Here is a 14,388-nt window from a genome sequence, read left to right on the forward strand (position 1 = left end):
TAGCAAAAATAATTTTCATTCGTAAATTGAGCACAAATAGAATTCATTTTACAAATGAAAACTACCCTATATCAGCTTCTCACAAAAATGAACAATAAAAAACAAAAACCTAATACATGCAGTAAAATCTACATACGCTTAATACCAAAAGCAAAATGGAAAATATTCAACTATCTTCGGGGTCAGACTCTAGCAGCTTAACGTCTACCTGCTCGTACGGAATCGGCTGTTCCGATATCACATTAGCGACAGCCAAGGCTTTGAGCCAGCCGTGTTTGAACCCCATATTTTTGAATTTCGGCACTTCTTCAACGTAGTCCGCCAATGCCGCATTCTTGCCATCCTGGAATGACTCGGAAAGCGCAAACTCGGTGTTTGCCTTTGCCTGCCTCGACTCTTCCAGGTCGGCCTCCAGCTTGGCAATCATCTCGTTGGCCAGTCTGAGCGCTTCTTCATTCGTTTTCGTCTTTTCCTCAGTGGCCACTTTCAGTGCGACAGCAGTCCTGGCCTCATTTGTTTCTGCATCGGCCCCAGCTTTCTCTTCCGCCGCTTTTGCGGCCTCAAACTCGGCTCGGAGAGAGGCCTCAGCTATTCTCCCCTTCTTCTTCTCCAGTTCAGCTATAAGAAAGTCGATCTATTCGATTGCGTCATGTTGGCGACGTCCAATCTCGGCTATTCTTCCCGCTGCCTACAAAAGGAAGGACCGGTAAGCTAATATAGAAACTCCTATTTAACCTTGCAAAGCTGAAAAGGACTACGTACCAATATCACCGATTGAGTGGCTAACACGATAGCCAGCAGATCGGCCTCCGCCCTAAAAGTTACTCTGTCAGCCAGCAGAGAAATGGAGGAAGCCAGGCTCAAGGCCACTGCCGGGTCTCTTTTAGTCGATGAATCGGTGCCAACCGGCTTGTTTTTTATCTTTGGTTGCACTATAAACGGCACAACCAAGTCCGATTCTTCCAAGCGTGGCCGTTTGTCCACTAGGTCTTCCAAATAAACGGTTTCATGATCGGCTGGGCGCTTTTCACCCCTGTACTCCGTCACTTGACCGTCCTGTTGATCGATAACAGTTTCTGTTTTGGCCATTTCATTCTAAACCACCTCTTCAACAGGAATAGGTGGAGTTTCTTCCCTGGCGTCAGGTGAAGGTGGCAGAGGTTGGTTTCGCTCGGCTTCAGCTCTTCTTCAGGCAGCCGTCCTCTCAGCGTTTCTTTGTTTGGCTAATTGGGAGAGAGACTTACCGGCCATTTTGTCAGGGTAAGAGCCGAGCAAGTCCTCTATGTTTGTAAAAATGTCTTCGAAAAAGTCCCCATGGCGTGAGGCGGGCGAAGGGTCAGACGAATTGAATCTGGCTTCCTCAAAAGTCGAATTAAGTGTTTCGTGTATTTCGGCTTTCAAATGGTTCAGGTCCTCGGTGACCGGATCGGCTGCTTATTCTTCCTCTTGTTCCAAATCAGAGGCTTCTAAACCAACCTCCTTTATGTTTTTGAAGCTAGCGAAGATAAGGGTGGTAAGATGGTCTTCACCACTCAGAATTGGAATGTGTTTTACCGCCAAAAACGTAGAGTAAGACAGCACGTATCGCAAAAGAATGTGGGCCGCCCTCCCTTGTTTCTGCAGGTTTGGATGGCCAACGAACTGTAGAGCAACTTTAATGACTGCAAGTACAACGTCGTCGGCTGAAACCAACACTTTCTTCAAATTGGTACCAGCATAAACAAAATGGTAAACACATAGAAGCAAAGTCGAATACAAATAAGGTAATCAGATAAACTAGAGTGAGCTATACGGCCACCTGGTTCACCTTTTCGCCTTGGCACAGGATCTAGGCAATCTTCACCCTCGCCGAATTCCCAGTTGCCTCGGACAACGAATATCACGTCGTCAACATACTTGCCAGAGCTAGCAAGCATAGTCACTAGGTGATGATCGGTATCTTTGGCCTTGAGAAAATAGCGTCCCAGCCGGCTAGTAAACTTGGCTAAGGCATAACAGTGCTGAATTGCAGGTATACCTAAGTTAATCCTAAGATGACAGTTCAACTCTATAATCCCCATTATGATGCGGACAATGTTCACATTAGGCTGGGAAGGGATTAGACCCCGGTGTCGAAGGACGGCTCTTAAAAATGGGTGAAAGGGAAAACGGACTCCGCTCTCAGCAATCGATAGGAGAGGAAAGATGATTGTACTCTCATCGGTCCTCTCCATATCAGTGGTGTTGTCTGCCACGAGTGACAGATGGACGTCGTCGAGGATGGAATAGTGGCGTCGGAAGCCAGAAATTCGATCCGCAGAAAGGAGCTCTTTCAAATTTTTTGCCATCACAGCCAGCCTAAGGATTATGCAAAACTGAAAGTAAACAAGGAAATGGTATTGGGAGTGAATGAGAAGAAAACTTACGAGGAAGCAAAATGTATAATGAGAGACAGTAGGAAGTTGCAGAGGTCGCAAAGTAAAGAAGTTGAACTAGAAGGCGAGCCAGAAACGTTAAGTGTTCAGAGTATACATTCGAAGAGACAAAGTTTTAACTCATATTAAATGGAGGATGCGTACGAAGATGTGGGAATTTGTAATGATGACCAGAAAACGTGTGCGTTTTGACACACGTTGGAATGAGGTTAACCGCCGAATTTTTGACTTTTCAAGTTCGAAACCAAGCACGCCGACTAACTAGTGTTAGTGGGGTGTTTAGGGGGCAATTGTGGGAGCCGGATAAAAGGGGACGCAGATAGGCCGAATATGCATTTAGACAATCGATACATATTATACTCGCCCCCATCTTGTACATTTTGGATGCCGAATATATTAGTCGGCCATAAAGCCAGTTGAACGATGGGCCGATTGGAAGTTGGAATACGACGAAAGAAGGGCCGAGTGAGCAATCACACGACGGATTAATGGTGGGCCCTATTCTGAGGACTAGGAGCGTATATAAATAGAAGGACAATAATCAAAGAGAGGTATGTGAGAACTAGTACGCTTAACTTAAGGTACAAGTGACCAAGAGAGTATACACTGACTTATCCGTCGGAGTGCTAATTCTGGCACCCCCAACCGCAGTGCTCATTCTTTTTCAGGTCACTACCTGAGGATCTCAAGCATCCCAGTGGATCAAAAAAGTATTTCCAACCTCATCACTACAGTAACAAAAATGATTATTCAACCAACAAGCATAGTAAAAAAAATAACAAAATATAACTAATTTTCGAAAAAAAATTCAAAAAAAAAATTCATATCAAAATACAATGTGAATGTTCACAATTTACAATTAATATGCAACTAACCTTAGAAAAATTAAATTCATACCATTGCGAACATTAACATTGCAACATGAAACAAAATTGAAAGAAAAAAAAAAATGAATACTTTAATAGTTTAATAGTAACAAAAAATGATTGTTCAAACAACAAGTATAGTAACAAATAACCAATAATATGTGAATATTTATATCTTAAAAAATATATAATTATGTCCATATCTATATTTCAACACTTATTTCTCAGACTTTCAAACAATGTGAAATGTGAATATTCACATTGATTGGCAAAAAAATAGAAACAATGGCAGCAATAGAATTAGAAATCCAAAAAAAAAAGTTCAATCACTACAAAAATAAAAAAAATATCACCTGCATCCTCATATTCATCATCATCTTTATCATTATCACTATCATTAACAATCTATGCAATTTCACCATTCAACCAATCCAAATCAAACCAAATCCACTTTCGTAGAATATATTTGTAATAAAATTGACTGGACATAAATAGGGTTTCGACTTACAACAATGGAGAAACATAAAGTTTCGAACACAAAGTAACAATGGACGAACACAGAATTTTGAACACAAAGTGACAATGGAGGAATATAAAGTTTCACCTCAATAATGGAGGAACGTAATATTATTTCACCACCATGTGTAAATTAGAGTTTGGAAACCCTACCAAATAGAGAGTTTCGAAACCCTAGCACAATGAAACAATAACACAAATGTGAATGAAACTGATCAAAAAGAAAAATGTGAATAATGGTAACTATCAAAATAGAGGTAGTAATTAAAATGAAATGTGTATATCTTTTTTTCATATAATACATATTAACAATAAACATAAGGGTATAATAGTCGAACAAACAATATAAATCAGGAAAAAATAACCTTATAGAATAAAATTGTAAATACATGAGACTAACTATATTATAATTTTTCTTGGTAGAGTTATTGGGTTAAAACACCTGTAAATAGGATTTATCAATAAAAAAAAAAATCCCTTGATTCAATGCCAAGATGATATAAAAAATATGAAAATAAAAATGAGAAAACTTATGGATCATAAAAAAAATTTCATGAAAATAATCATGAAAGATTTATGATCCTTGGATTACTTGATTAGTGTGTGGTGCTTTATTCTAAGTGTAATCCAAGGATCACAAAGCTTTCATAATTATTTTTATGAAAGGTTTTTCACGATACCTAGCATTGGTGAATAAAAATTCCAAATTGAAGTAGAACTAAGTATTTATTTTTAATTATTAATAGTTGGATTTAATTCCACTAACAATTATCAATTCGTCGTTGAAAGTTGGTCTTAACAAAATCATCACTAAAAACTAAAAAATAGTAACTTTTTTGATGTTTTTAAAACTTATCGCTAAAAACTAACAATTAGTGATATTTTTCTGAATTTGCAGCTAAAAACTAATAATTAGTGACTTTTTGTGATGCTTTTCTAAATCTATCACTAAAAATTGATAATTAGCAACGTTTTTCTATGAGAAAAAACTAATAATTAATGACTTTTTTATAAAAATGTCGTTAATTATCACATGACTTATTAAGTAATAAGATCTATTAGAATATGTACGTAAGTTTAAAAAAATAAATAAATAAATTGAAATACAATAAGACAGAGATAATTCAAGGTTACGCAGTTTGGGTGATAGAATCGTTACGTCCAAACATTTAGAGTCTCATTGTGAATGCGGAAGATGCTTAGGAAGGTCTGATTCAATGGCCATTCAGATCGGTAATAACCCAAAGGTCATGTTTGTTTGGGTGGACATGAGCTTGGGATTGGACTAATAGTCCAATAAAATTATTAATCCGATGTTTGGTTAAACAATTGAAGTACGGACTAATTATTTTAAACTTGACTATTAGTTAAGATAGGATACATAATCCAACGAATTCGTAGTCCTAGGACTATTAGTCATGGGAATGCTAATCCAGTCCGCCCAAACAAACATGGCTAAAATGAATTCATTGTCCTTTAAATATCCAGGCAAGGAGTGGTAATCGATCAGCTGATCTTGTTTAACTTTCTTCCATTGTTTCTTTCCTTTCCCTTCCATACGTAGAAAAAAATCCAATCCTTTATCTTCTTATATATATGTGTATGTATGTATATATATATATATAATATGGGCTGTATATATACCAATCCTGTGTTTGGTTTGGGCAGAAGGGAAGTCAAAGAAGGACAAGTTAGAGAAATGAAAGGAAAAAAAAAACTAAAAAACTTTCATTCCTTTGATTGAGAAGAGAAAATGAAGGGACAAAATTTCCCTACTTTTCTCTTCTGCAAATTGGTGAGATAGAAAGAAAAGTGGGAAAGTGAAAGCAAAGGGAAGGGAGTTTTCCTTGCTTGTTTGGTTGAGATGTTAGACTTGAAAGAATTTTATGTTCTTTTCTTTTCTTTTCTTTTCTATTCTTTTCAACCAAAGTGAGACAAATTTAGAGGGAGGCAGTGATAATATTGAAAAGGGAACAATTTAAGATGTGATGATGAAACAAGAGGCAGTTTTTTCTGTTATAAGAAAAAATATGAGGGTTTTTGGAACGGGTGGAAGATATTTATTTCCGGAAGAGCCCATATGGATCAATTTTATTTAATTACAAGCAATGCACTAAAATTTTTAGATTTGATGTCCTGTTAAGACTCTGATTGGAGTAATGATAAAAACTAGAAGCTAACGCCAATGAGTTTTTGACTATTTGGCAAAACTTGTGTGGTAACATTATAAAATGTTTCATTTAAAATCAATTTTTAAATTTACGTAGCAACTATATATTTGTATAAAATGAAAATGTTATACAAATTATTATTTTTAATTTTTATTAGGGTAAATTACCAGCAGGTCCAAATAGGTAAACTTAATTGTCATTATCAATTCATCGTTGAAAGGTGCTTCTGCCATAATTGTTGCTAAAAAAGATTTTTGTGACAATTTTCTGAATGTGTCACTAAAAATCGACAAATAGTGACGTTTTTTGTGACTGTTTTTAAAAGTTGTCACTAAAAACTAACAATTAACGATATTTTTCTGTAACAAAATTTTCAAACTGTCATTTAAAACTAACAATTAGTAACCATTCTTTTTGCAAAAACTCCTAATTATAAAACAACCTATCGATCAATAAGTCCACCTATTAGAATCTACACATAAGTCCCTTTTTATTACAAATTAATGTGTCGTGCAATAAGTGAACTTTAATTTATAAAATGAGACACAACAACCTATTATGATTAGTGACGCATAAAAACTTGAAAAACGCCTCCAAAAAGAGAAATGTTTGAAAAAACAAAATTGTTTGTGTACACAGACATTAAAAAAATTTATGCTTAATGATAAAGAAACCTAATGAAAAATATGATTAGAATTATCATGTGATTACCATCTATAAGAAGAAAAAAAACACCTCTAACTGTTGAACGGTCGGGAGTCTTCCATTGCTCAAGTTATAGTCCTCTATATTATAAAAATATTTAATGAACAAATTAAATAGAGAAAATAACGTACCTTTACCCATGGGGTGTGGGTCTAGTTATAAAAGTTGATTGCTTGCTTAATAAGTAGTCTAAGTGATCTAGAAGTTTTTCCCAAACAATCTCCAATTGTTTAGGACTTTTATATCAATAAGATTTTATCTCACGCTGAGTTGTACTCCACCTATAATACTCTTGTTTTGTTTGACCATGGCCTTACGCGTGATAATCCATAACTGTGTCATGTGATTATGTTGGGACCCATATATTTCTATGGTGATTTTTATTTCCTCGTAACCCATATATTGCTGTGGTGATTTTTATTTCCCCGTAATTGCCCAAAAGCTTTCATTTTCTTTAAGCCCAATGAGAAGAAGTGGAAAGTCTTATGTTATTTCACTTTATAGTTGTGGATTAATGTTTGGCTAGAACAATATATATGGGTTTTAGGCCAAATGCCCTCCATTCTCCTTGACTAGTATAATTTTTAAGGGTGCCCATTATATTGCTTGATAGTTTTGCAAGGTTCGAGCACCTTCCCGAACTAATATACAGGCATTTACTAATCATACTGTGCCCAACGAATACTAGATCTTAGAAAATATCTAGCAAATGTTAGGGGTTATTCTAATAATGCCTAACCATGTTAGGACTTATTCCAAGAATATCTAATCTTATTTTGAGTTATTTTGAAAATGCTTAACCTTACTATGACTTATTCCGAAAATGTCTGGCCTTGATAGGACTTATTATAAGAATGCCTATCCATGCTAGGTCTTCTTTTAATAATGTCTAATCTTGCTAGTACACTACTTCCGAAAATGTCTAACCTTACTAGGTCTTATTCCGAAAATGTCTAACCTTACTAGGTCTTATTTTGAAAATATCTAACTTTGTTAGGTTTTATTTCAAGAATGACTAACCATGGTAGCTCTTTTTCATATAAGGCCTGACTTTGTTAGGACTTATACCGAGAATATCTAGCCTTGCTAGGTCTTAGAGAATACCTCACGAATGTTAGGACTTATTCCAAGAATGCCTAATTGTGCCAAGGCCTTTTAGTGAGCAAAAGCATGGCCTCAAATTTTTCTAAGGTTAACACCTTAAAATCTCTAAGTGTCTCCTACTCAATCCATCGTCCATCATAGCTAAGCTACAGGTAATTGCCAAGGGGAAGTGTAATTCATCTTGCCCCGTGATCCATCGAGTGCCACAATTCAGCTAAGGAATAAAAGTTCCTTTTTGCTGATCATAAAAAAATTGAGCTAAGGAATATTCAAGGGGAAGCAACAAGGCTCGCCCCTACACCAAGCTCCACCGTTCGACTGAAATTCTTCTCAAAATGAATAAGTGCTCTCCTTTTTTCGTAGTAAATTCTACTTGGCAAAGATAATTAGAACCCAAGGGAAGCACAATTCATCTTGCCCTCGCACCAAGCCCTACCACTGGCTACAATTCTTCTTCTTAAAGAAAACAAGTGTTCTTATTTTTTTGCCGAGCAAATTCTACTCGGCAAAGAGAATTGAAACCAAGGTGAAGCGCAATTCATCTTGTCACCGCGCCGAGCTTTACTGCTCAGTAGGAACTCTCCGCATAGGGAACAAATGTTCTCATTTTTTTCGTTAAGCGAATTCTGCTCGACAAAGAGAATTAAAACCAAGGGAAAGCAACATGGCTTGCCACTACACCGAGTTCCGCCACTCAGTTGGGATTCTTTTCAAAGGGAACAAGTGTTATCCTATTTTCCGCCAAACAAATTATACTCAGCAAAGAGAATTAAAATAAAGGGGAAGTGTAATTCATCTTTCCCTATCCACCATGTATGGAATAATTTTTCTAATCATCAGGCAACTAAGCCTTCCAAATTCGGTGGCCTATTCAACCAAAAATGGTTTCCATCTGGATCCAGTGGCTAATCAAACCAAAGAACAGTCTCCAGCCAAGTCTAATGGCATATCAAACCAAAGAATGGTCTCTAACTAAGTCTGGCCATTTTATCCAACCAAGAATAGACTCCAGCTAGGTCCGATGACTAATCTAATCGAAGAACGATCTCCAACCAAGTCCGGTGGCATACCCAACCAAAGAATGGTCTCCAACCAAGTCCGACAGCTTTATCCAACTAAAGAACAGTCTCCAGCCAAGTTCAGAAGCTTGCAGATTTGCTATAACAATCCATGCTCTTGACCATAATGCCATTGTCTTTCTGTAAGGACTTATGAGTCATGCTTAAATTTGTTTAGCCATATTATGTTCATCCACTCTTGTTACTCCCCAAATTTTGATGTGATGTAACCACGGCAAGAATTTTCATCCTATTTACTCTTCTTGCCCCCAATTTTTTGTGTGATGAAATCATAACAAACTATTTACAAGATCATGGCAAATTTGAGAGTTGTTAGATAATTAGCTTTATTGCTCGACTCTATTGTGTAAATTTTTGCTCGATTGCTTGTTCGCCTCTCAATTTATGAGCTTTATGATTGAGTTAGTACTCGTGATTTGGTGATTGATACTGAACACGCAATAGAGAAAGATGAAGCCCAATCTGGATGTTGCTCTGAACAACCACACCATGTGCAAACACGCACTCCATCATGCTTTGGGCACAATTTGTTCAGTTGCTCGATAAGACGAGTCTTTCCTTATAAACAGTGTTGTTGGCTTGAGGTGCAATGAATGAGTCTTCCCTTATAAACAATGTCGTTGTCGCGGTCGCTTCATCTTGAAAGAGAGAAGACAGAAAGGAAAGACCCTCTCCTTGCTCAGTGTATGCATGTGGTCAGACTAAGGTATTGTCAAGCTATTGTCCTTGCGTGGTCCAAAGCCTTTTAAAGTGAAAATGTTGTCGGGCAGTATGGCTTTGTCAACACCGTCACACTACAGGAAATTCGAGCTTTAGCGGCGTTTTTAAAACGCCGCTAAAAGCTTGAAAAATGCCGTAAAAAGTTATAGCGACGTTTAAAATTTTCGCCATTGATACGGCCGCCGCAATAGGTTTGTAGCGTTTGATAAACGTCGCTAAAACTATAAGACGGCATTTTTTAAAACGCCACAAAATGTTGACGTCCGCTTCTATTACCGTCACAAACTAACGTATGAGGTGAGCATGACGTCATTTAGTGGCGTTTTTCAAAAAATGCCACTTTTTTCTTTTTCTTTTTTTTTAATATATAATATCAATATTTTGTCCAATGCATACCATTTCAGAAAATATGCATTATAATGAATCTAAAAAAACAAATCTTTCACTAGACTAAGCCAAATACATTATAATGAAATCCAAAAAAACAAAATTCAAATTCACACTCTAGATACTTCAAATACGACATGAAATTAGGCAACAATCTATACAAATCATCCAATTTCAAAGCCATACTACTCATCTATGATATATACACACTTATAACTTGGTAATTATATATGCATACCAATAGTTAATAGAACTGTATCTTAACAACCAATACATCAAACAGTACATAGAGAAGCAGAAGGCATTAAATTTCAGAAAGTCTTGGTAATTGTATTGAAATATCAACTCTAAAATCACAAGTTTTCATTTCAATTTTGACTAAATCTGATCACGTCTTCATGGGTCAGCAGAATTCACGGCCATTGTGAGCTGTGGGAGATTCTTGCAGGTTTCTTCTTGAATTGGACTTTATTGGTACCACAAGATTCTGAGCACCTTGGAGGATGAGATCAATGGCTTCCAACAAGCTGCGAAAAAACAATGAAACATAGATAATGCTTAATTTTGATTTGTATAATATATACATTCAAATTGGCTTATTTCTTGTACCATTTCTTTAATTAGAGATTTTATTGAAAGTATAAATAACAAAATCAATATTTCCATCACATGTGTAGCAAAATCAAAGCAGAGAAGAGCTCAGAATGCAAATAGAATTGAAAACAAGCACCTTACTCCTAACAGTCAACAAGGCAATACATACCTACCTCATCAATGAGAATATGGGATGTCAGATCATTGTTGCCCCACATATTTCACCAAAGTAATAGACACAATGAAAAGAAGAAAAAGAGGAAAGGTATCTTCTGTCTGTAATATGGATCCTTAGTTACTTGCATCTTTCCTTGGTCACTAACTACTATTCTGGCAAGTTCTTAGTTCATTTCTTTCTCTAATAATAATCATCATAAGTAAACCAAAAGACCAAAGCACACACAAATGAGTTTTTAGACATGCTTTGGACCAAAAGACCAAAGCAGACACAAACAGGTCCATATATAGATTAACAATCCCTGAAAACAAACTATCCCTGAAACCCAACTCCTTCTCTTCATGTGATATTATTTTTTTTTTTTTTTCGGGAAGGCAAGTGGCTACTGGTTCAATGGTTAAAACTCAGCTTATTAACCTCATAGATTGTGGGTTCAAACCCGAGGACACCCACTTCGTGCAAAGAGTGCAAAAGGTCAAGTCTATGCCCAATCTACTTCCTCACAGAGCCCAATCCAAAGGAGACTAAAGTACTATTTTTTACCACCACCACAACTAGTACTAATACTATTATTTGAATGGTATTTGTTCTAAAACTAAAAAGCATAAATTTCTATAGAAGAGACTTGGGAATGGCCTTTGCAGGCCTATGCATGTGTACATTTCTTCTTTTTTTACATTTTCTGGATGATAACTTATGCATATATATTAATAGACAGTACATATATCTGAGGGTATGTCCTATTATTTCAGAATTTACACCTCAAGGTGTATGTATCATGTGTCCATGTCCTATCTCAACATCTATGTAACATAGGTCCCCATAACACTAGTAAAACTAAAACGTATCTTCAAAGTTACAACACTCTTAATGGGTTAAGCCACCTCAGATTTATGTTTGAAGCTCAACTAATTTAGTAAGTTGGGTGTCTCGTTGCAAACATCTAGCCCTGCCACAACTCTTAAAGGCAATAAAACCCATAACTCCATCACCATCCAAAGAGTTTGTTCATATAGTTTATGAATAGTAGACAAAATAAAAAATAAGAAAATGAATGTGTCGATGTCATAGCAGATACCTAGTTGGGTTACTTGAAGGAGCCCAAAGAACACATATCACCACCAAGAGAGAGAATGCAAGCAGAGTCCAAAAAGCAGGAATTATCCAGCCAATTTGCCACAACTCACTCAATGGGTCACTTGCATTGAAGTACAGCTGAGCCAACATGAGTCAATAGTTAGTATTCATTGAGGTTAGTATATAAATGAGATCATCAGACCAGTTTTCATCAGTCATCAATGTTTATGAAGCCATGAATATATATATATATATATGTATAATATTAGGTTGTGAAAATTTAGAGCTTGAATAATCAATAGAAGAAAAGATTATGAACAATTCTAACCTTGAATAATCAATAGAAGAAAAATTAGAATAACAGGGAGTCTAGTGAGTGGTCCTTTAATTTGAAGGGACACTGCAAGTGTTCATTGCTTGCATGCTAATTTGGCTTTTTCTTTGAGAATGGCCTATTTCACTACCTTGCAAGTCATAATCATTGGCTTTATCAAAGTTAAAGAAGATAGGGAAAAAATAAGAGCAATGTAAATCCCAAATCTTCCCATAGCTAATGGAACAGCCAAATTAACTTGTTCATTGGAGTCGCACTCAACCCAGCAAGTTTTGGATTTGGCCACTCAGTAGGAAAATTCAAGTATCTTGAAAAGAGATGGATTAAAAAAAGAAAAAGAAAAGAGAATAACATTTTAGAAAAGCAACAGAGTATGGAAAAAAGAAAAGAAAATGACAGAAAATGAAGAAATGCATTGATCAGAAGCTGTGTTACAAGTCTGTAATGACTTGAGATTTAGAATACTCATACTTAAAATAGGCCAAGATACAAGTAACAATGAAATCTGAGGCTAAATTTAAATGGCTAGAAACTTGTTAAGATCGAAGGGGTTTGAGATAGAGAATTATGTCACTCGTTAATCTGCAACATACTAAATGAAAATTGTGTACAATGGACAATTATGCATAATATAGTTTAGAAATTAAAAATTGTTGATTCAAAACATATGCCAACCAGCTGAAGATTTTTACTATCACATCGAAGATCATAAACAAAACCAACATGATATTGTGGGGATGTAAGAACTATACCAACCCTATAATGTATTCATTAGATGAATTATGGCAATCGTGGAAAACCATGCCAGCATATGCTTCCTTTGCAGCTCTTGATGCAAACTGGGGCTGAAGAAAAGTGAAGGATTGTTATTGCGTCAACAAGGCGGGTGAGAAATATAAGGATGAAAGTAGAGGCTGCAGAGAAAACAAAAAGAATAAGAATAGAAACTCTGCCTTCTAAATGAGAGAACAAGCCAACCAGTTGTAGAGATTTCAGAAACATGATATCAATAGCCCAGACATAGTTCCAATTAGATGCAAGAATGTCTACAATCCTCATGTTTAGAGTCTTTGCCACAAAGCAGCACACTAGATGGGCCTGCAAACAACACTGTACATGCAGAGAACATTAATATAGAGAACAAGTCTAAACACACAAAAACTGATCATAGAATCAGACACAAAATGTATATGCAAGGATAAGATTGTTTATATGTGGATCCCACTTTGAATGCTCCAGCTATGGGCCTTGCTATAACACGATCAACTTCAATTGATCAACATTAGTTTTTGCCTACAGTTACTTTGGCATTGATCCCTATGTGTTTGGATCTTGGCTTTGTGAAGGATAAAATTTGAATTTTTACTGCATTCATTGTTACATGAATCAGAAATGTTACAAGAAGATCTACACAGAGTAGATACTAAAAACTCCAAAGGGATGAGAATGGTAAGGTCTAGTATCAGTGTGCCTATATAATTTTGTTACACTTTGCCTGTGGTTATAGTAGGCATTTAAAGCAGGCCCATCTCTGCAAGAAACACTGAACTTAGTCATTGTATTGATTAGATTAAGTAGTTAAGAAAGGTTTATTGAAATATCTCAACCACAGTTCCATAAAAATGCAACTTCTGGATATTTCTTGAGCTCAATGTTCACTGGGAAAAAGCATGTGATAACAATGCCGTAGCCATCCAAGAGGTGCCCCACCAATTAATGTAGTTTGACTTTGGCAAATCAAAAACTGATTCAACACATTTGACAGCCATCCATTCCTCCCACCGAAAGTTTTTCTACTCTGATAAAAATAAAAACCAATAAACAAAATCAATTTGGGTAATGTAGTTCTTATTAATTCAAAAACAAAGATGCGATGAGGCACATAAATATGAACCTTCAGCTCTTAAAGGTCAAGCTTTCTAAATCCTTTTGTTGATCATCATCATCAAGTTTGCATCACCACTAAACATTAATATTCACAATTTATTCATGCAAATTTAACAACAAAAGAATATACACAGTTGATTTTTGAAGTAATCTCTATCATTTAATATAATCAACCAATAAAAATCCTAAATTTAACTTACTGTACTTAAGGGTTAAGACCTCTACCATAACATATAGCAAAAGAGGATTATAAACAACGAAATTCATACAAGATATTTCACGTCCATTTTTGGTGCAATGTTGATGAAGTTGACACCTTCAATGGGACATCAGGAAATAATACTTGATTGTGTTCG

The 14,388-nt window shown here is 36.0% G+C and overlaps 1 protein-coding gene across 1 annotated transcript in view; it reads right to left on the minus strand.

The window, feature by feature from the left end:
• The window catches only part of LOC114279333 (heptahelical transmembrane protein 4), a 38,892-nt gene extending 33,538 nt beyond the window's left edge, over positions 1-5,354 (minus strand). Inside the window, exons 1-2 of the mRNA XM_082912409.1 lie at positions 5,257-5,354; positions 4,956-5,042 (exon numbers count right to left, since the gene is read on the minus strand). Of these exons, the coding sequence (XP_082768535.1) occupies positions 4,956-5,042; positions 5,257-5,354 (185 nt within the window). The remainder of the gene's footprint in view (positions 1-4,955; positions 5,043-5,256) is intronic.
• Positions 5,355-14,388: the final 9,034 nt, after the last annotated feature.

This window comes from Camellia sinensis, unplaced genomic scaffold, assembly GCF_055761805.1.
Source record: "Camellia sinensis isolate YWXY unplaced genomic scaffold, ASM5576180v1 Unanchor3, whole genome shotgun sequence".
NCBI classification, from domain to species: Eukaryota; Viridiplantae; Streptophyta; class Magnoliopsida; order Ericales; family Theaceae; genus Camellia; species Camellia sinensis.